We start from the raw sequence: 22,477 nt of genomic DNA, 5'->3' as shown, positions 1-22,477 counted from the left end.
GTGAGCCATGACGACCGGAGCCAAGTGGGCGCCAATGGGTGCAGTCCAGGACAGTTTCCTCTTTGGTGCTAGAGGGACAAGGCCAGCACGCGGGTTCCCAAGGAATCCCCCAAAGGTTGTCGTTCCGGTGCAACGAGACCAAGACCACAGGCTCGGCAGGACGGAGGTCATCACCGAGCCCATCTGCACGTCACGACCGGAAGCTTTGCAGGCGAAGACCACCTTTAGTCAGGATAGGGTGTACTCTTGTCCCCCTTCAAATCTGGCCGTTGTGGTATCCCTTCCTGCCTAGAGCTTTGGGGGAAGAGCACCGGGCCAGTATAAATATAGGCTAGCCTCCACCATAGAGAGGGATCGGATTCATTCACCCCTTGAGCTCTTCCGAGGCAACTCATACTCATCCTCCTCGCAATGCAATCCACTGCGAAGCAGAAGTAGGGTTTTACACCCTCCTTTCCTCTCGCTTGAGCACGACGGAGCCAAGCCGTGAGGCGGTGAGCAGCAAGTCGTAGCTAGGCAGAATCCTTCGCGCACGCCCCGGAGTTCGAACCTTGTTTGGATCCGCGGAGCCCCAATTCCGACAGTCATGGCCTTCATCATCATCGTCGGCAGTGCAGTTGTGCGGTTGAACGTGGGGAAGACGGTTGTTGTGTCGTGACTAGAGGCCTGCCCAAGTGTTGCATATTTGCACCACTTGGAGCTGTATTTTATGGTTGCCCAAAAAATAAAAATAAAAATTGTGGTTGGACATCTGTTGAAGGCCGTTTTTTGCCCCCTCGTGCCCAAAAGTAAGGCTACTATTGAAGATGCTCTTAGCCAACATCCCCTTAGTTAAGGCCTACTCCCTCCGTCCGTGAATAAGTGTACATCTAGCTTTTGTCCTAAATCAAAGCTTTAAAACTTTGACCAATAGGGAAAAATAGCAGCATTTATGACACTATATTAGTATCACTAGATTCGTTTTGAAATGTAGTTTCATAATGTATCAATTTGATATCATATATGCTACTACTCTTTTCTATAAACTTGATCAAAATTTTAAAACTTTGACTTGGTACACTTATTCATGGACGGAGGGAATACAAGGGTGCAAATATGCAAAGAAGTTAGCTCCACACAAACACTTTTTTGAGAACACAGCTCCAGGTAAACATGTTACATCAGGTCTTGTGTAACTGTAATGGAGTTGGTTTGTCTAACTGTAATGGAGTTTTGACAGATTGAGGTACCGATGCAACACAAAATATATACTCCCTTCTACTCCCTCCGTTCCTAAATATAAGTCTTTTTAGAGATTGCACTACAAACTACATACGTATGTATATAGACATATTTTAGAGTGTAGATTCACTCATTTTGCTCCGTACGTAGTTCATAGTGGAATCTCTAAAAAGACTACGGATGTATATAGACATATTTTAGAGTGTAGATTCACTCATTTTGCTCCGTATGTAGTCCATAGTGGAATCTCTAAAAAGACTTATATTTAGGAACGGAGGGAGTAGTATATACTTATATAGGACACTTATAAACATGCTACCAGGACAGCAGCGGAACGATATATCGATGAGTGACATGTAAGAAAATGCTGACTGAGGGGCTCAATCGATGGCCAGATATGAATAATACAGATGGACAGAACGGGACAGTACCAATACCTGATAATTCCCCCTCAAGTTAAGGAAGAAATAATCCCAAACAAGAAAAGAAAAAAGGTTAAGGAAGAAATGAGAGGGTGCTTCATCATTTGAGAAGGATGCTACCCTTTAATCATCTTCGATGCAATCTCCTGTGCACTCTTCAAACAAGAAAGTGTATTTGTTACGTCGTTATTGCTTTGAGCAGATCTCATGTCACGCAGTATCCTGCGGCATGCTTCCATCAACCCCTGGTGAGGCTCTGCACAAAGCAAACCAACTTCTGGAGAGCTTTCCCATGGTCCATCCCTGGATGGTTCGTCCATTAACCTCAGCAGCTTGTTTTCATCGCGCTTACTCATCTCTTCTTGCAGTTTGGCTGCCATGACCGATGCCCGCTTAATACATCTCAACGGGAGCTGCAAAGCAGGATCACACCTCAGAAAACAATAGATAGGCAAAGGAATGACGATTAGTGTTTCACTTCAATATGTTCAAATACACAATACACTCATTGTTCAAACTGTATAAGCTCAACTGGAAGAAGAAAAGACTAACTCATCTATTATAAAGATTAGCCCCATTTCCAAAAAGGGGGGGGGGGGGGGGGGGGGGGGGGGGGGGGGGGGTTAGCCAGCACATACATCTCCATTGTAGAATTAGGAAGTTTATCCCATCTACCAAATAATGAAACCACGAGGGGGTGTGAACCTATTCGTTATTCACAAGTGAGATAGCAACATGTAAACTACTGCAAATATTCTAAAAATGAGGAACAGAGGCATGTGGTCATCTCCTGTGTTACTGCCGTAGTCAGCTATTAGAAAAGGTAACGAGGATGGAGAACAGAAGCTGAATTATTGGCATGCTTCCATATAACTTAAGATAGGATGAGCCGCCTCCTAAATTCCTAACATACAAGCTCTACCCCACACTTCTCTAGGTCACTTTGTCTCTAACTTGTAACTCGATATAACTTGTAGCTCTATATTTACTAACTTGTGGACCCGGTTACAACAAAGATCAGCTTTCCTACTTCACATCCTGACAGAAACCATCTTGGATACTTGGACACAGCTTAGTGATCTCCTGCAGGATGCTATCTCATTTTATTTCACACCACAGCGATTCGGAGAATAGAGAACAACTCAGTTGGACACCAAAAGAACACCGCTTGTGTTAGGAGTACCCATGACAATAGAAGTGTACGCCAAAACTCAAAAAAGAGCTGAAGGCATAAAAGTTCACATATGACTAACCTGCGCAAGCAGTGCGACATTAAGACCAAAGCTTCTGTCTGAAGCTCCAGCAACAAGTTTATACAAGAAAGTAATTTCTCCAAGATCCTCTGTTTCTGTGCTAATACCCATCTTTTCATCACTGATTTGCAACAGCTTCCTTGTCGACAGATATGAAACATGGTATGCCCCAACAGAACCTTCAAATTCACTCTGGATATCAAGAATCTTTGGATAGTGAGTTACAAAAATGACAATACATTTCTTGTTTTTCAGGAGATAGTGTAATGTAGCATAGGCTATAGCAACACCATCGTGTGTGCTTGTTCCACGGCCAAGCTCATCAATGATAACTAGGGATCGAGATGAGCAGTTCTGTAATATGTTGGAAGCTTCATTCATCTCTTCATAAAAGGTACTTGTTCCTTGTTGAATACTGTCAGATGCACCCATCCGAGTATAAATTCCATCAACAACATGAAGTATTGCTGATGAAGCTGGTACAAAGGAACCAACCTAATGAAACCAGAGCAACAAGTTATAGGAATCTCATCAGAGAAAAATTGCAACTAGAGTAATCTATAACAACTATCAACCTTCTTTTTTTGCGAGGGAACAACTACCAGTCTTTAGCTGCTTTTAAAAGGAAAAAGATAACCCTTTACCAATGTTTTTGTCAGCTGCAAACCAACTACTTGGTAAAAGTTTTTACTGGAGTAGTTAAATTATACATTCACAACGTGTTTCCATGAGTAGACTTAAAGCATCGGATAAAACCTATACCTGGGCCATAATGGTAATTAGTGCAACTTGGCGAATATAGCAACTTTTTCCTCCCATGTTTGGTCCTGTAACAATCTGGCAGTACTGCCCATCTGCATGAAGGTCTGTGTCATTTGGAACGAAATTGTCTCCAAGTAGAGACTCCAGAACCTAAAATGCAACAGCACACCATCACCACCATCATCAAATAAATAAAAGTGTTGATGTGCAAAACTGAAGAAAAGGTACTAATGTGATCAAACTCAGAAGGCTTGATCCTGAAAGCCATCAGTAGAATGGAAAGTTTTTTCTAGAATACGCACAAGTATGTGTATCATATATTCATAGAAGAGCCAAGACAGATCATACAAAGGGTCTACAACTAACCGGATGGCGGCCATCTTTGATGTGGATCTGACTTGCTTCATTTTCAGGAACAAAATTAGGTTGTACATAATTCTGCAAAAATGGAAAATCGGATCATGATCGATGTCATGTAAGAAAAACGAACCATGTAAAAAGGTGTAACAATGGTTAACGTTAGTCTATTACATTTTGTTTTGCAAGAGTGGCAAGAGAGTATAAGCAGTCAAGAGCTGCAAGAGATTCGACAGATGCTTGAAACTGCGCATAATATTTGCCGAAATCCATAAGGAATTTGTGCCATGTTTTCCTGCAGATAACTGCTAGTTCTTCTTTAGCCAGTAATAAGTTGTCCAAGTTCTTCAATACTTCAGGAGTGTGGTATCTAATAGTTTTTTTGGTGCTATTTACTTTCATCCAATTTGAAGGCACCCTTCTATCTACTGGTAGCTGCAGGCACACACAATAGGTAACATTAATAACCAAACAAAAATATACAAGAGATATTCTTACTACTTGAAACTAAAAATATATGAAGGTTTCAATTAAGCGATTTAACTTCGATCAGGTAAGCTGTTCCAGATACGGTTTTGTACTCCAAGCTGCGCATGCCAAGCTGCTTCCGATATTCAACAATTAATAAATCCAGTTTTTGTTTGGCCATTTGAACAGTCACATGACCCTCTGCAACCTGTAGAAAGATATACAAGTATGATGCATCCGAAAACGTAAGGAACAAACAAACTCTATTTGTGATAAGGGAAAGATTTACCTCGGGGAACTGGTCAACAGATGAAATGAATAAGTTTATCATATCTCCTTGATCAGCAGCATCTTTGTCAAGACACGACAGAAGTTTCACAGCATTGGCAAGTACAGCAGATGATGAAGCTGTACTTATGAGCCTTCTCAACAAAGAAGAGTGGACAGTTCTATGCTGAGAAGACACGTTGTCAGTATCCTCGAGAACAAGCTTCCGCAGTTCCTTTCCAGCCGTCAAGACAGCCTGGATGACCCCAACAAACTGCGACACAAACTATGGACAGTTAGGTATCAATATCACACTAAGCAAGATTTGCATAAACACCACCAAAAAACTTAAGTTAAGAGTCAACAGGAGCATAGAAACATTTCTCCAACCAAAAATTTGTATGTATATAGCAAGCAAAACTGAATTCACGGACTTCTCTATTTCATAGTGGAACACAGTTTCAACAGATATATAGAAGAGAACAAGCAAAAAAGAAAGAAGTACAGGGAAAAACTACTAGCAGGTATGATGTGCAAGTTCTATAATGGACAATCATAATTGGGGCAACAGTTCCAGTCTAAAATCAATTAGAACACAGAAAGGAATATATTTTTACCTCTTTAGCTGTGGCTTTGCAGTGAAAAATTCTTGTAATTCCTCTTTGAGAATCAAGTGATCTTCCCAGCATTGTTAAAACAGATGAAAGAATGGTGCTGAGATCACTTCGCGCAGAAGCTGCGCAGCACCCATCCCCTTCATCCTGTCGAATGCTAACTGAATCTTGCCGTGATCCCATCGATTCAGAGATCTCAGAGATTGCATCGTGACGAGCACATATTAGATTTCTATCACATAAGGGGTGAGTCAACTGCAAGAACAGCACAAGATCAAGAAAGACATTTAACAAAACAGTTGACATAAAAACAAATTGTTCAATGTCAAATGATAGATTATGCTGAAAGTCATTTCATGGCCAGGTCCAGATATAGCAGCTTACCCAGTGTCTAAACAGCCTAGATCCAAAAGCTGTACATGTGTTGTTCATAGTTTGGAACAGGGACCCTTCTATTGAACCATCTGAGTTGTTCTTTAATACCTGAAAACAATCCAGGTGGCACCTCATAAATGGAATGGAGGAGAATCTCAAGGGCATGGCATGCCCACAAAAGCGAACGGCGGATGTGCTTTGGTGTCTCGAGTTTCGAAGAAACATTTCAGGAAAAACAAAGTGACTACAGTTCTCCCCCGGTCACAACTTTCCGTCTAAAAAATTGTCACAGCTACCCAAACAGAAAGAAGAAAAATAGTTGCATGGTATTACAGAAGAATGTACCTCGAGCTGCTGAAGAGCGTTTGCTGATAGAGACATTTCAGTATTAGCAGTAAATGGCCGGAATGAAGAACCAAAGCAGATTAACCTCTCCATACCAAAACCCTTCAAATAGTGAACGCTCAATGCCATTGCTTGGGCAACTAGCTCTGGCATAGCCATGACACCCTATGCGAACAAATGTAACTTATTAAACCACATTATAGTGATCAAGCCACAACGGGGGGCGGCAGTTAATTACCTAAACTCCATTTAGAACAGTTATGAAGGCTAACAGTACCTCCATCCCACGAAGATTGTTGTCCTCTTCATTTATTTCCATCATCTGTTTATCGTTTTCAATGGTTGGTGAATTGACCTCCGATTTCTCAAACAAAGACATCAGTTCTGCTAAAGCGCCGCCCTCGCTGAAACAATTACGCGAAGTGCACTCAACCCGGACATTAGAGGCAGGTCCCGCATATGCCCTCATCAGCTAGACAACAAATGGAGGAACCCATTAACCAGGGAATCTCGAGCACTATGAAACTAGAAGGGGTAACACTAACTCAAAATAGCAATGACTAAAAACTGTAATCAAAGACAAGCAAATGAAGATCACCATATGAATAGTTTGCAAGTAACTCAAGCTAGTATGATGGGTATACATTATGGTGGAACTGGGAAATGGTAACATATTACTGCCAAGCGAAAGTTACACTGATGATTGTTTACGGAATTGGAAGTCTTTCAAGCCACACACGCGCAGTAAACCTAAATAAGTTGCCAAGAATACTATATAAAGTTACAAACATAAGTAAATTTACTTATTGCAAACTGAAACGGATCACAGAATCTACTGATTAATGTTTCATGGCATCGGTGCGACTTCAGCTATAGTGTGCATTGTGAAATACAGACCGTACAATTTTACACATCACCAGACACGGATTCATCTGGCGATGAGATTAACCAACATAAGTTTCGGCAGATGGAGCACCACTTACCTTTTCAGTAGAGAACGAGAGAGGGGTGCCGAGTATGACCTCAACGGGCGCCAGGCCAAGCAGCACGGCCTCAAGCCCGCTCCTGGCTGCGCCGTCCATGAACTCCCCGTGCACGACCTCGCCGGTGGACACCTCGATGGCCACCACCCCAACCTTCACCTCGAACCCCTCCCTCCCCACGGCATCCACCTCCTTGTCCACCACGCAGACGAGGTACCTGCTCCCCTCTTCCGGCGCGCCGCCGCCCTCCATTTCCCCAGCCCCGGCCTCGATGGTGGCGCGCGTGTACACCGCCGACAGCTCGCGCGCGAAGGGAGCCGCGCCGCCCCCGCCGCGCGCGGCCGCCGCCGCCTTGATCGCCGCGGTCTCGGTCTGGCGGACGACGCCGACCTTGTGGCCCGCGTCGACGAGGCGGCGGACGTGGAAGCCCAGGCGGAACGTGGGGACGCTGGCGGTGAGGAAGCTGCGGTCGGGGTGGGCGACGATGCCGAGGACGGAGGCGGCGACGGCGGCGTCCTCGCCGAAGAAGCGGAAGCGGTAGCCCACCTCGACCATGAGGAGGACGTCCGGGTGGCGGGCCTTGAGGTCCACGACCTGCTGCTCCAGCGGGGTGTAGCCCCTGCCGCCGCCGCCATCGCCGCCGCTAGGGTTCGACCCGGGGGGCGGCGGCTCGAGGAGCGCGCGGCGGACGGCGGCTCCGCGAGGGGGGGTGACGGAGACGGGGGAGGGGGAGGGTCGGGGCCTTTTGGCGGCGGTTTTGGGGGAGCGGGAGAGGGCACGCGCGCGCTTGGCGGGGGAGAAGGAGGCGACGGTGGAGACGGAGGGTTTCGGGGGAGGAGGAGGCGCGACGGGTTGGGCGGCGGCGGCGGCGGTGGAGGTCGGTGGTGGGGGCTTGGGGGAGAAGAAGCGGGAGAGTACCTGCTGCTTCGGCTGCTTGGCCATGGCGGTGGCGGTGGGGGCGGGAAACAGGGGCGTGGGCGGCAACGGGGAGAGGTTTTTCAGAGGTTTCTCTCGCGCGGCGAGGAGGCGCGCCACCGATGGGGCCGGAGGCTGGGAACCGGAAGCACCATCTGGCGGTCGCCCCTCGGTCGGTCGTGAGTTCCTGCGCTTCTGCGTTTGATCCTTTTTTTTCTTTTTTTTAACAATAAACGATATTACTCCATTAGCAACATTTAATATACATAGCACTCATAGGAGGTGAACAACTCAAGTTTTTCCACCATCTCAAGACTCGCAACGTTGATAAAACTACTGCGGTCGATCGTCAGTGCACATGCCTTGTCCTGTACTTTCACACGAGAATGGACCAATTTTTAGCACGTCCTTCTTCTCCATAGTCCACGCAGCAGCCAACAATAGTGTCGTGGCAAGGAAGTCGACGGACGGCTGGCTGGCGTGAACACACGGCAGGATGCCCGGCAGAAAGTGTGACCTGGGGCAAGCTTCGCGCTAGGCAGAAAACAGGCACGCGTAGGATAAGCATAAAAGTTTTTATTATACCCATCTTGGATGCTTATCATATTAGGATTAATTTCATAACTAAAGCAAATTACTATGCTGTTCTAAAGACTCTTAAAATAATACAAGTGAAGCATGAGAGTTCATCTATTTCTTTAAAATAAAACCACCACCGTGCTCTAAAAGGATATAAGTGAAGAACTAGAGCAAACAACAAACTACTCCGAAAGATACTCCCTCCGTCCCATAATATAAGAACGTTTTTAACACTACTATAGTGTTAAAAAACATTCTTATATTATGGGACGGAGGGAGTATTAGTGAAGATCAATGAGTAGTCGAATAATTATGTAACTATGTGAAGACTTTCTAATATTTAAGAATTTCATATCTTGGTATTTTATTCAAACAGCAAGTAAAACAAAAAGAAAATAAAATGACGCTCCAAACAAAACACATGTCATGTGGTGAATAAAAATATAGCTCCAAGTAAAGTTACCGATGAACGAAGACGAAAGAGGGGATGCCATCCGGGGCATCCCCAAGCTTAGGCTCTTGGTTGTCCTTAAAAATTACCTTAGGGTGCCTTGGGCATCCCCAAGCTTAGGCTCTTGCCACTTCTTATTCCATAGTCCATCGAATATTTACCCAAAACTTGAAAACTTCACAACACAAAACTCAACAGAAAACTCGTAAGCTCCGTTAGTATAAGAAAATAAAACCACCACTTAGGTACTGTTCTGTACTCATTCTAAATTCATATTGGTGTAATATCTACTTTATTCCAACTTCTCTATGGTTCATACCCTCCGATACTACTCATAGATTCATCAAAATAAGCAAACAACACAATGAAAACAGAATCTATCAAAAACAGAACAGTCTGTAGTAATCTGTATCATTCGAATACTTCTGTAACTCCAAAAATTCTTGTCACATCCTAGTTAGTTCATGCATTAGAGTGTTGCATCATGTCTACATTTCACAGAAACCTGAAATGGGGATGCCAGAAACCCCCAGCACCCCCCCCCCCCCGCAACAACTAGGGTTTACTAAAATTCTTTTCAATGAACCTGAAATGCCCTCCATAAATGTTCACCACCTTTGGTCTTGGCTAAAACCTCTGCCAAAAATGGTTTCATATTTTTGGAGGCCATCTTGGATTTTTGCACAAGCCATAAGTATTTGCATTTGGGCATTTTAAATGCTATAAATATTTTCGAATGCCCAAATAATCTTGAAGGTATTTTTAGGCTGTTGGGAATAATCTCAAAGGTGCCCCAGAATATTTTCAGGATTTTTCCAAATGAAATAGTATTTTTACTATTTCAAAACACAGTACAGAAATAAATAAAAAGAGAAAAGAATAGAAGGCAGAGAAACTTACCTGGCAGCCCACCTGGCGGCCCAGCACTGTGCTGGCCCGCGCCAGTCAGCTGCCTGCTCTCGCCAGAGCAGGCAGAGAGGTGACGCCGGCGAGCGCGAGCTCGCCACCGCGCCACCTGCTTGCCGCCCTCGCCGCGGATGAGCTGGCCGACCTCCCTCGACGCGCCCCGAGCCCCTGGACATCGCCATTCTCCCCCATCGCCTCTCCCTCGCCTTCTTCCCACCATGGCCGACGCCGCCGCAGCCACCTCACCGGAGTAGCCGCGCCCACCGTCGACCTCGCGCCGTACCACCGTGTCCTACAGCACCGCCGTCGCCCACTCCTTCGAGCAAGCCGAGCCCCGAGCGCTCGGTTGCCCCGAAGCTCCGCCACCGACCTCGCCTTCGCCGCTCACCGTCGGAGATCCCCTCCGCCGTCGCCACTACTACAGCTCGTCTCCGACCTCGCCGCCTGCTCCGTCGCAACCGCCGTGAGCATGGCCACCTTCCCATCCTCTCCTCTCTCTCTCTCGAGCTCTGTAGCCACCGCACGAAGCTCACCCGTACGCGCCGCCGCACGAGCTCGTCGCCGACGAGGCTCCGGCCATCCAACGGCCACACCACCGTAGCCATTAGCTTCACCGCAACGCTAGGAACCCGTAGCACCCTCGCACGTTCCTCGCCGTGCTCTCTAGCTACGGTTTCGACCACGCCCGTACCCCGGCAGCCGCACGGCTCGTCGCCGGCGTCGATTCCGGCGACCCCGAGCTCCACTACCACCACCAGTCGACGCGGCTCGCCCCCAGCTACACGTAGGTACTCTCCGCCGTCCTTTTGGTCGCCGGAGGAGGGAACCCGCACTCCACCGCCGCGTCTGGACGTCGGCGGCGGCTAAACGCCGGCGAGTCAGCGTGGTTTGACCACGGGTTGACCCCCCAGGGTCACTGACAAGTGGGGCCCGCCTGCTAAATAAATCTGGGTTAGAGTTAAAACTAATTCTAAATAACTAATTACCTAACAGTGACACTGACACAGGGGACCCACACGTCAGGTTTGACCTGGACGACCCCGTTGACTTGCTGACGTCACACTGACGTCAGGCTGACGCAGTAAAGCATTTACTGGAATTATTCTTATATTGGAAATTCCAGAAATTATCACAAACTTCAAAAAAATCATAGAAAATAATCTATAGCTCAGAATGAAAAGATTTATATATGAAAAATGATCAGAAAAATCCATTATATCCATCTGTACTGGTTTCATGCATGATTAAGCAAGTTAACCTACTGTTTTATACAGAACAAGATAAAGCATTAATATGGGCCATTTATGAACTTGGAATTTGAATCTTTGATTCAAATTAGTCCAAACCCATCTGGTCTTAGTTGCATTAGCCCAACACATCCATCTTGCCATGTCTCATGCATGCATCATATTGTTGCACTTGCTTGGTGTTGATTGTGCTTCGGTATGCTCATCGTGGTAGGTCCTGCCTCCGAGGATATTCACGAGTATCCAACTGAAGGGCAGTATCCCACCACCACTCCGTCAGGCAAGCAACCCATTGATCATTTCGATACAAACCCATCTTCTCGCTTCTGCTCTCGTTTACTGCATTAAGACAACGCGATTCAAACTGCTGTGTGTTGCGGTAGTTGAACCCACTTTCCTTTGCATGACCTGTCATTGCCACAGTAACTAGATGAAACCCACTAGCATGTGTAGGAGTTGATTGAGCCATGTTGTGTGTTCCTACAATGCTATGCTTGCTATGCTTAGAGTTGTGTCAGGTCTGGCTCATCAGGGTGATGAACTAGAGTGAAAGTGTGTGTGTCGGTAAAGGGAGTAAAGTGTTGAATACGATTTGGTAAAGGTATCGATGGGAGGCCATGTAAGAGTACATGGTGGGTTGTTTCATTGAGACCGTCCCTAAGAACTGAGATCTGTATGCGTGATTTAAGATTCAGCTACTACCACACATTGGGCTCGAAACCAATGGACCCCCTCGGCTTCTTATTCACCCTTGTCCTCTGTCCAGGAGTTGCACGTAGTTTCTGGTGTTTGTAGTAAGCTGGAGGCCGTGGACAGCGCTGACCAAGGGGTGGGCTGTGATGCGGTAGGCTCGTGGCACGGTGTACCGAGTCGCCCGTTTGGTGTCCGGGAACCCTGCACACATCGTTTGGGGCCGTATGTGGAAACCTCGGCCGGACTCCCTGCGGATGGAACCTAAATAGGCGATAAACCTGGACTAGAGACTCGAGTGTTTAGGTAGGCTGTGGCCGACACCCACGTTGGGCTTCCGCTTGAAGGTTGCCGAGTACACGTCGTGTAGCGACGATAAGTGGTGAGAGCGTGTGTGACGAAGTACACCCCTGCAGGGTATGAAACTATTCGAATAGCCGCGTCCGCGGTAAAGGACTACTTGGTCGCTTATGCAGTTCATAGACAAGTAAATGGATACTACTAAAAGCCTCAAGATAAGTGTGAGTACCGCGGATGGCCCTCTCGTTGGATGACGAGGGAGGATCCACGGTGGAGTATTGAGATGGTGATTAGTGGACTCGTGTGCGAAAACTATTTCACAAGTGGTGTATCGTAGGATAGCTTAGCCAAGAGTCAAAGCTGGCTTGCTGCAATAACCCCACTACCTTCTTGAGAATGAACATGTATAGTAGGATCTGTTGTAAGACTTGCTGAGTACCTTTGTACTCATGTTGCTTTAATTACTGTTTTCAGACGACAACACCGCCCCTTCTGACGGGTTCTACGTAGAACTCGACGACGACGAGTGACGCGCCACCCAGGTGGTGATCTAGGCTTGTGAAGGGCCTATGTAGATAGACAGGCTTCGTCAAGCCTTCTTTCTTTCTAGTGTCTGTACCCAGACAGTTTGCTTCCGCATGTGCTTGTATGATTGTATGACTTGAGTGTCGGGTCATGTGACCCCTATCTGTATGAACAAGTTATGTAAGGCTCTCCGGAGCCCTTTAAATAAAATACTTGAGTTGTAGAGTTTTGTTGTGATGCCATGTTGTATTTGCACATATCGAGCATATTGTGTGTATGTTTGAAATGCTTGGTATGTGTGGGATCCGACAATCTAGTTGTTTATCTTTAGCAGCCTCTCTTATGGGGAAATGTAGTCTGGTGCCTCCTTGAGCCATAGTAGTCCGCTACAGCCCGGTTCACCGGAGTCCTGCTAGCCCAGCACTACTGCTCTGGACACCTGACTGGCCGGCATGTGAATCATATCGTTCCTGTGTCTGTCCCTTCGGGGAAATGTCACGCGGTGACATCCGGAGTCCTGCCTAGCCTGCTACAGCCCGGGTTCCCAGAGTCCTGTTAGCCCAGTGCTACAGCCCGGACTCACACGCTGCTGACCGACACGTTCGATGTTGATTCATGTATGCCTGTCCCCATACGTTAGTGCCGCTTTGGGTTCACGACTAGCCATGTCGGCCCGGGTTCTCTGTCATATGGATGCTAGCGACATTATCATATACGTGAGCCAAAAGGCACAAACGGTCCCGGGCCATGGTAAGGCGACACCCGTGGGAGTACCGTGCGTGAGGCCGCAATGTTATATGAGGTGTTACAGGCTAGATCGGTGTGATTTGGAATCGGGGTCCTGACAATTCTGAAATAAATTAGTGGACCTGAGAAATTTGTCTATTAATCATCTGCAAAAAGAATCAACCTAATAGCACTCTCTAGTAAAAAAATGGCAACTAATCTCGTGAGCGCAAAAGTTTCTATTTTTTTTGCAGCAAGATCATAAAGACTTCACCCAAGTCTTCCCAAAGGTTCTACTTGGCACAAACACTAATTAAAACATAAAACCACATCTAACCAGAGGCTAGATGAATTATTTATTACTAAACAGGAACAAAAAGCAAGGAACAAAAATAAGATTGGGTTGCCTCCCAACAAGCGCTAACGTTTAACGCCCCTAGCTAGGCATGATGATTTCAATGATGCTCACATAAAAGATAAGAATTAAAACATAAAGAGAGCATCAGGAAGAATATGACTAGCACAACTCTAACCCGCTTCCTATGCATAGGGATTTTTTGTGAGCAAACAACTTATGGGAACAATAATCAACTAGCATAGGAAGGCAAAACAAGCATAACTTCAAAACTTTAAGCACATGGAGAGGAAACTTGATATTATTGCAATTCCTACAAGCATATATTCCTCCCTCATAATAATTTTCGGTAGCATCATGAATGAATTCAACAATATAACCATCACATAAAGCATTCTTTTCATGATCTACAAGTATAGAATTTTTATTACTCTCCACATAAGCAATTTTCTCCTCGTTCGGAATAGTGAGAGTATCATAGGAAACTCGGATACTATAAATTGTTTCCACATTGAAAGAATAAAGTTCAGAAAAAGGATAATCATAACCATGACAAGTTTTATAAATATAATCATCACTACTTTTATAGCATAAGTATCATCACAATAATTATCATAAGTAGCAACTTTGTTCTCATCATAATCGATTGAAACCTCTTCCAAGATAGTGGAATCATTACTAAATAAAGTCATGACCTCTCCAAATCCACTTTTATAATTATCACAATAATATTAAACACCCTCCAAAATAGTGGGATCATTACTTCCTAAAGTTGACACTCTTCCAAACACACTTTCATCAATATAATCATCATAAGTAGGAGGCATGCTATCATCATAATAAACTTGCATATCAAAACTTGGGGGACTAAAAATATCATCTTTATTAAACATAGCATCCCCAAGCTTGGCACAAACATTAATTGAAGCAAATAAATTCTCGAACATGTCATTCTCATCAAACATAGCATCCCCAAGCTTGGGCCTTTCCATATCATAGGCATAATCACTCTCATCATTAATAGTATGGATAGCACCAATAGTATAGCAATTATCATCATCACAATGAGTAATAGAAGCATCACCATAGTTAACCCGGAGATGGAGTTAGACGGGACGCCGGACCGGGCGGGTCACATGGAGTTGGTTGCACGGGCGACTTGACGAGGCAGAGCATGACCGACAACGCAGGGCGGAGGCCCCGTGAAGCCAACGGGAGCAGCGGGTTGAGGCCACAGCAGAAAACAGCGACCGGAGGCGGTGGCTTGAAGAGATGAATCGGCCAAGGCGTTGTAAGCCGGCGCGGACGAGCGAGTCAATCGCAAGCGCAGTAAGCCGTGCGGACGGGCGAGTCAACCATGTCATGTTGATGTAGTGAACAATTGTCGTGCCTCAAAAATATCACAAGCCAGAGTAATTGTTCCTTGACAAAAACAATATGTGCTAATAAAATAGACCTTAAATGGATATCACCTGATATGTTAGGCCGGAAATTATCCGCCGCGGAGTTGATGATCACCACGGTGACGCTGAAATCAACCACGGCTGAGTCGGCCGCAGGAGTAGACAGATGAGCCGGCCACGGTGTTGTAAGCCAGCGTGGTCACGCAAGGCAATTGTAGGCACGGTCCCGGCGAGTCGAAGTAGTCCGGGCCGCAGGGGCGGCGTCTTGTGCATGTCCAGTGAGCAATTTGACGTAGTGCGGATGTAGACGCGACCTCCAATGACAGCACGCGAAGACCGGATCATACTTTGGCCATGAGTTAATTGACCTGTGTGCATAATAGCATACCTCGAAAAAAAATCTTTTGATGATATATAATTGTATCAAGTAAGAGTTTAGAAAAATAGAACCTGATTGTTTTTTGTTTGGCAAGTCAACAGAACCCCTCTTTGGCTCAGGGCAGCGAAGTAGGGTCGCAGGGTCGCAGAGATGGCGGCTTAAAGCGTAGCACCTGGCGCGGCTCAGCAGAGATCCTCTGGGTCATGTTGACCTTTTTTCTCCAGAAATACTTTTCTTCCAGTAATCATCTCCATGACGCCATATGCATAAGTGTCAACTTTTGTAATTACCTTCCCTGTAGTAGTGTATTCAGGCGCAAGGTATCCAAGTGTCTCCTCGTCTGATGGAAAAAATCCAGACGAACTTCAAATCGCTGGCATCTGGCGTTTGATGATGATAGCAGCAGACTTAAACTAAAGCATCTGTACTTGTACTCCGATTTAATGGCCATCTCGTGGGTAACATCAACCTTTAGATCTCATGTAGGTAGCATATAGTACTTTTGTACCCATCTCCTTTGACGTTCGTAGCACGTCCCTCACGGACGTGAGGCAGTGAAGGAAAGGCGACTTAAGGCCGCGACGTCTTGGAAGCGGAGACCGCTTGGAAGCGTGGGTGTAGAGACGGCCCAGAGCGGCACGACTCAGAGCCGGCTCGAGACTGCGGCGATGACTCATAGTGCGGCTGTAGAAGTGACGACGGCGGTCGGCGGCTCAACGAGGCCGAGCAAGGGGCTGCTCGAGGCAGTGAAGGCGAGCCGGCGAAGCAAGAGCGAGGCCATGGTGGCTCCAGACGGGCGGCTGTTGTGGAGCTGACCTGCCCAAGCTAGTGAGGCGGAGGCAGGCCGGTCTAGCACCGGCGGCGACTCGGCAGTGGCGGCTGAAACTAGCCACAGGGGCGGACGACCGGCAAAGCAACAACAACTCGACGGCTTGGCGGGCGAGGTGGTGGAGGCAGGCCGGTTCTGGCCCCAGCGGCAGCTCGATGATGGCGGTTGAAGCCAGCCGCAGGGACGGACGACCGGCGGAGCAACGGCGGCTCGAAGACGGAATCTACCTCCGAATTGTGGGTTTTTTTAACTGTTGGCACAGTCCGACTTGGTCCCGGTACTTTTCCATGCTGTACACAGCCACCGTGTAATGAGAGGAACAGATTCCAACGCAGCTGTACGTCCACTTGATTTCTTTATACGATCTGCAATTCTGAGCGAGGAACAGTGACCACACTGGGTCCCTGTTGGTCTGGGCGATTTGTACCTCATATCCATTGATCTTTTTGATTCCTCCAATCAGGTTTCTAGCGGCAACTTTTGAGCAGGCGCTTTACGAATCCACCTCAGGATAATCCTCATACAAACCAATCTCAGACATAGCTTTTAGCTGACCAAGGTAGTGCCCGATGGATTTCCTATTAATCGCAGCGACTTGTGACTCTGTTAATCTCGGCGACTTGTAGTGGCGCACCGACGTTGCCCTAACTTTTTTGAACTTAAATTTCACATATCGTAAAGCTGGACCAATGAACACAAAGCTGACGCGGATCCTCCTCGGGTGTTTCTTCATCCGGAAAATTACGAACTTCTTGATCCCTGGGAGAGATCCCTCCAAGAACTCAACACCACCGTGCGCGAGCCCCACGGTGGGCGCCAACTGTTGTGGAATTGTCACGGCAGATGTCCTAGGGTGAGGACTTAGTCGTGAGGCCAACGCATCTATGTAGTAGCTTGAGAGGGGTTGAGCGGAATCGAGAGACGCAACACAAGACAAGGGTTTAGACAGCTTCGGGCCCCGGGAAACATCATCCGGTAATAACCCTACATGCTGTTTGAGGCTAGATCTCATTACGCTCATGAGGGAGTCACCGTAAACCGGCTCTCCTCTAATTGTGTCTAGCCCTAGAGATTATTGATTGTTGCCTGTCCCTCTTTGGGGAGCCCTGCCCCTCCTTATATATGTTGAAGGGGCGGGTTACATGTGGAGTCCTATTAGGATTAGGACTAGTCTATCTCTAATACAAACCGGATACAAGTCCTGGTCTTAACTCCTTGTAAGGTAAAATATTCCTCACGCCTTTCCTCTTAAACCGGCCCACCATAATCATGAACCGGCCTTCTGGGCCTTGGGCCTTGTCACCGTCTGTCCCGCCCGCCGGGTTACCAGTGAATCATAATGTCTAGGAAGGTTGCTTGTAAACCGCCAGGTCAGGGCGGGTTGCCAGTGAATCGCCAAGTGTCAGCAGGATCTCAAATAAACCGCCAAGTCCGGCCAGGTTATACTTCCGGCCAGTTTACGCCGCGGGGTATATCCCCGACAGGAGGCATACCTTTTTACCTTTGCTTCTCCGTCTTTTCTTTTTCTTCTTCACATCAAGTGTGAGTTTAATCCTCTTTTTGGAGCTCCTTATTAATGAGATTGGTTGAATAGAAGGCTCCTCCTTGTTACCTGATTCATCATAAAAAATAATAGGAAGATATTGGGAAGTCTCTTCCCTTTCATTAGTATTCCCTTCATCTTCTATTTGTTTTCTTGTCTTTATGTAGTTGGCAATATAAGGATTTTCAATGCAATTCACCGCACAATACATAAAAATTTCTTCTAGATCAAAATCAAGAAATCTGTCAAGATTAAATTTTGGAATACCCTCAGTTATACGTTTCATTTCTTCATACCCCAAAAGAAGACTAAGCTCTTTATGATGCTCAAGGGTAATCAAGTTATCACAATTTTTAGACATGATTTGCTCATGAAACAAATAGCATTGGAGCTTTAAATGACCATGTTCATTGCAAAGTTCACAAGGATGGCGATACATATTGAATCTTTCAGCACAATCATCTAGCCTTTCTTGCAACCATTTAGTTTCCAAATACTTATGCCTCTTGCAAAATCTATCTTCCCTATTTGGTGTGTACTTGCAAGCTCTATGTATTCCAAAAAAGTTGACATGCTTATAAGAGACATTTTCATCATGACTAGTGCAATCATCATTAGTACTATGGATATTCAAAGAATTCATACTAACAACATTGCAATCATGCTCATCATTCAAATATTTAGTGCCAAACATTCTAATGCATTCTTCTTCTAACATTTTGGCACAATTATCGGAATCTGTTGAGGATATGACCATTAGAGTCACCCGCCCAGGAGGGGCCGGGTTACGTCATAATGACCATCACGTGAAGCCCAGTACCAAGCTTGAGGATGGCGGATCAATAATGGGCTTAAGACCCGGAGGCGGCTTAAGGCCCGTAGTGATAACCCGCCGTTATGGCAAGACTTGTAATGTAAAGCAAGAGTAGTTAAGAGTCTGAGCCGGATACTGTTGTAAGCCGGCCGGGACTCTGAGAGCCGCGGGGCGTCAACCTCTCTATATAAAGGGATGACCCGGCGGCGGTTCAGGACGAGAGACAACAGATCGAGAGCCAGGCATAGCAATTAAGCTCCCTGGTCATCAAAACCCTAAGTAATACCACCTCAACTGGACGTAGGCTTTTACCTTCACCGTAAGGGGCCGAACCAGTATAACCCTCGTGTTCCTTGTCCCGCTTAACCCCTTTAAGCTTCCTAGTTGCGATGGCTCCACGACTAAGTCCTTGCACGAGGACATCTGCCGTGACAATTCCACGACAGTTGGCGCCCACCGTGGGGCCAGCGCACGGTGGATTTGAGTTCTTGAAGGGCAGCTTCAAAGGGCTCAAGGGATACGCTGTGGGCCGGATGACCAAGAGTCGTCGCGGCAAGCTCTACATTGACGATGCAAACTGGGGCCCCGACGCTGGCTCAATCGAGTACGGGTACCGGGTCCCCTTCGGTGGAATCCATGTCTTTATTGGCAAGATTGGTGAGCCGGGCCTTGAGCCGGACCTCTACGCCGATCTCATCGAGACGGCTCAGCGTGCACGGCCCGCCCGGACTCTGCCTGCCCTGAAGCATGCTTTCGTGGGATGCATCCATGGAGGACTCTCTGAAAGATCTGGATCTGGTGAGGAGACGGCCGCTCGCTCTGACGGCGAGTCATCCACAGAGGAGACCGACTCGTTATACCAACTTCAAGATGGCAGGCTCAGGGGTTGTTCCGATGGCGACAGTATTCCGGACCCCTTTGAGCCGCCGAGCCAGGTCGGAATATTCATGGCTGGCGCACAACCTGTTCAAAACCCCGCCGCCAGGGCAGGAAGCCCTGTGCCCTCGCCGGCTCAGGTGCTGATGGATCTCACAGACAAGAAGACGGCCCTGTTAACCGCTATGGTCGCCCCAGCGGATCAAGCTCAGCATGACGCGGAGGTGGCACAGTTAGAATTGGATCTAGCAAAAGCCAAGGAGGATCTGGCGGCGGAAGGGATCAGGATGGCTGCAGAGAGGGCGGCTCTCGACGCCCAGACTCAACTGATTCAGGCGCAGTCTTTCCAGCTCACGATGGATCAGAACGCGTCCAATGAGGTCATGAGAAGGAGGCATCAAAAGGCCCAATCTCGAATCCCTCCGGTTTACGATCCTCGAAACCTCTTCAACACGCCTAGTGCAGGGCCCAGTAACCCGCCAGAGATCACGGCGCCCAGGGCTGGAACGTCAATTCAGCCCCAAGTGATGGGGCCTCCCCGGGTGAACGCTGCCCCGCCTCAGTACGTGCCAATACCATCGGGTCATTATGCCAACCCGTTGGAAAACATGGTCGCCGCGGCGGCGCGACTGGCGGCTCTCCCAATCGATGGCGACTCTCCGACGGCGGTTGAAACCCGCCGGGTCAGAGAACTCCTTCAGACGGCTCTGGCGCAACAGGAGGCATATTCATATAGCCGGGACAGAATTCATTCAACCCCTCGTCCAGGCCGGAGCCCGAGTTATAGCAGACACATGGTCTCAGCGACCGGCTCTAGCAATGTCCGACGCCGTGACTTGCCTCCAGGCCACGGTCCGGTTCATAATGGAGCTTTTAACGCGGTAGACCAAGACAGAGCACGACAAGAGGCGGAGCAGGCGGCTCAGTTGACGGCTTACCAGCCACTCCTGGCTTATCCGACGGCTTCCATCAACGCGGGTATACCTACGAGGACTGGAGGTGTTCCTTGTCTGGTGCCGGCTCTCCGTAATGAACGTCTGCCCAAGGATTTCAAAGGGCCTAGGAAGGTACCTAATTACACGGCTGATTTACAACCCGGAGCATGGATCGAGAGTTACGAGATGGCCATGGAGTTGCTGGAGGTCAGTGAAGCGACAATGGCCAAGTACTTCACCATGATGTTAGATGGGACTGCCCGCACTTGGTTGAAAGGACTGCCACCGAACTCTATCGGGTCTTGGGCTGAGCTAAAAGCCCGGTTCATCCAAAACTTCAAAGATACATGTAGGCAATCTATGTCAATTGTGGATGTGACTAACTGTAAGCAGCAGGAGGGTGAGTCTACAACCCATTGGGTTCGCCGGGTCAAAGAGATAATACATTCATCTGATAAGATGGATGCCGGCTCTGCAGTCTTAATGTTAGAGCAGAATTGTCGTTTTGCGCCCGTGAAGATGAAGCTCGGGCGGCTCAAGCGCGATTGCAATGATATGGGTACGCTGATGGCGGCTCTGGTCAAGTACGCCGACTCTGATAGTACCAAGGATCCCGCGTCGGATGATGAAAGGACAAGAAAGGGAAAACGGAACGGCAATGGCAAGGGCCCCCAGCATAACCCGGCGAATCAAGGAGGTAACAAGCGTAAGGCTGATGGCAGTATGGAATTTGTGGCCAACGCCAATTCACAGGGTAACAACCACCGGCGCAAGGGGAGACCGCCTCCCCGAGCCGGCGGGTCAGGCCCGACACTTGAACAATTGTTGAATGAGCCTTGCCCAAGGCATGGCTCTAGGGAAAAGTCGGCCACTCATCTATGGAAGGACTGCGCAATCATGAAGGCCTTTAAAAATTCCAATGCTTTCAATGGCAACAGTGGCCCGGGCGGCGGCTCAGGCGCTGGCGGCTTTCATGGCCCGGGCGGCGGTTCAAATTCCAATTCTCAGAATGTTCAAGGGGGCTTTAATCAGCAGTCCGGCCAGGGTCATCAGCAGCAGCAGGGGGGATACCAGACTAATCCAAAGTAGCTCAATGGCGGGCAGTATCACGTATTTACTACCAGTCTGTGCAAGCGAGAGCAGAAGCTCCATAAAAGGGCTGTGAATGCTGTTGAGCCGGCGGTTCCATGCTATTTAAGATGGTCTGAGCAGCCTATTGTGTGGAGTAGGGAAGATCATCCTCCCCGGGTTGATAATCCGGGTCACCTGGCCTTGGTGGTGGCTCCTCAGGTTGGGGGGTATAAATTCACTAAAGTGCTCATGGACGGAAGCAGCAGCATCAACATTCTCTATTATGAGACCTTCCGTCGTATGGGTTTAACTGATAAAAACCTCAGCCAGTCCAATACTGTTTTCCATGGCGTGGTGCCCGGCAAGTCAGCATATCCGGTCGGTAAGATCGAGCTGGAAGTGGCCTTTGGAGATGAGTACAACCACAGGGCAGAAAAACTAACCTTTGAGGTGGTCAAGATAAGAAGCCCGTACCATGCCTTGTTTGGGCGGCCGGCTTACGCCAAGTTCATGGCACGGCCGTGTTACGTGTATCTGCAGCTCAAGATGCCGGGTCACAATGGGACCATTACGGTTCATGGTAGCCGAAAGATAGCCTTGGAGTGTGAGGAAGGTGACGCGGCTTACGCGGAATCTGTTTGTGCAACAGAGGAGTTGAAGTTTTACAAGGACAATGTTGACCCGGCAGATATGACATCTTTGAAAAAGCCAACCACGGAGCATGAGCCGGTGATAAAATTTAAGTCCGCTGATGAGACTAAACTTGTTGACTTTGTTCCAGGTGACTCATCTCAGCAGTTCAGCATCAGTGCCAATCTGGATCCGAAATAGGAAGGCGCGCTCATCGAGTTCATCCGTGAGAACAG

At 47.7% G+C, this 22,477-nt stretch overlaps 1 protein-coding gene across 2 annotated transcripts; it reads right to left on the bottom strand.

Annotated features, from left to right (window-relative positions):
* Positions 1-1,525: 1,525 nt before the first annotated feature.
* On the bottom strand, positions 1,526-8,145 carry LOC109775246 (DNA mismatch repair protein MSH3). Of its 2 annotated transcripts, none has more exons than XM_020333993.4 (12): positions 7,068-8,145; positions 6,362-6,556; positions 6,085-6,249; positions 5,749-5,847; positions 5,368-5,619; positions 4,773-5,024; positions 4,560-4,691; positions 4,190-4,450; positions 4,025-4,096; positions 3,659-3,808; positions 2,897-3,391; positions 1,526-2,056 (listed from the first exon to the last, which is right to left on the bottom strand). In XM_020333993.4, exons 1-12 carry the CDS (start codon positions 8,007-8,009, stop codon positions 1,760-1,762), a joined length of 3,312 nt encoding a protein of 1,103 aa, XP_020189582.1. In that variant the 5' UTR covers positions 8,010-8,145; the 3' UTR covers positions 1,526-1,759. The 2 variants fall into 2 exon arrangements, with proteins under 2 accessions (XP_020189582.1, XP_040255328.1); XM_040399394.3 differs by having other exon boundaries at positions 4,773-5,036; positions 7,068-8,106.
* Between the last annotated feature and the right edge of the window lie 14,332 nt (positions 8,146-22,477).

Source organism: Aegilops tauschii, chromosome 2 (genome assembly GCF_002575655.3).
Source record: "Aegilops tauschii subsp. strangulata cultivar AL8/78 chromosome 2, Aet v6.0, whole genome shotgun sequence".
In the NCBI taxonomy this organism is placed as follows: domain Eukaryota; kingdom Viridiplantae; phylum Streptophyta; class Magnoliopsida; order Poales; family Poaceae; genus Aegilops; species Aegilops tauschii.
Note: the sequence above shows the minus strand (reverse complement) of the source record. Positions and strands in the feature narration are given on the sequence as shown.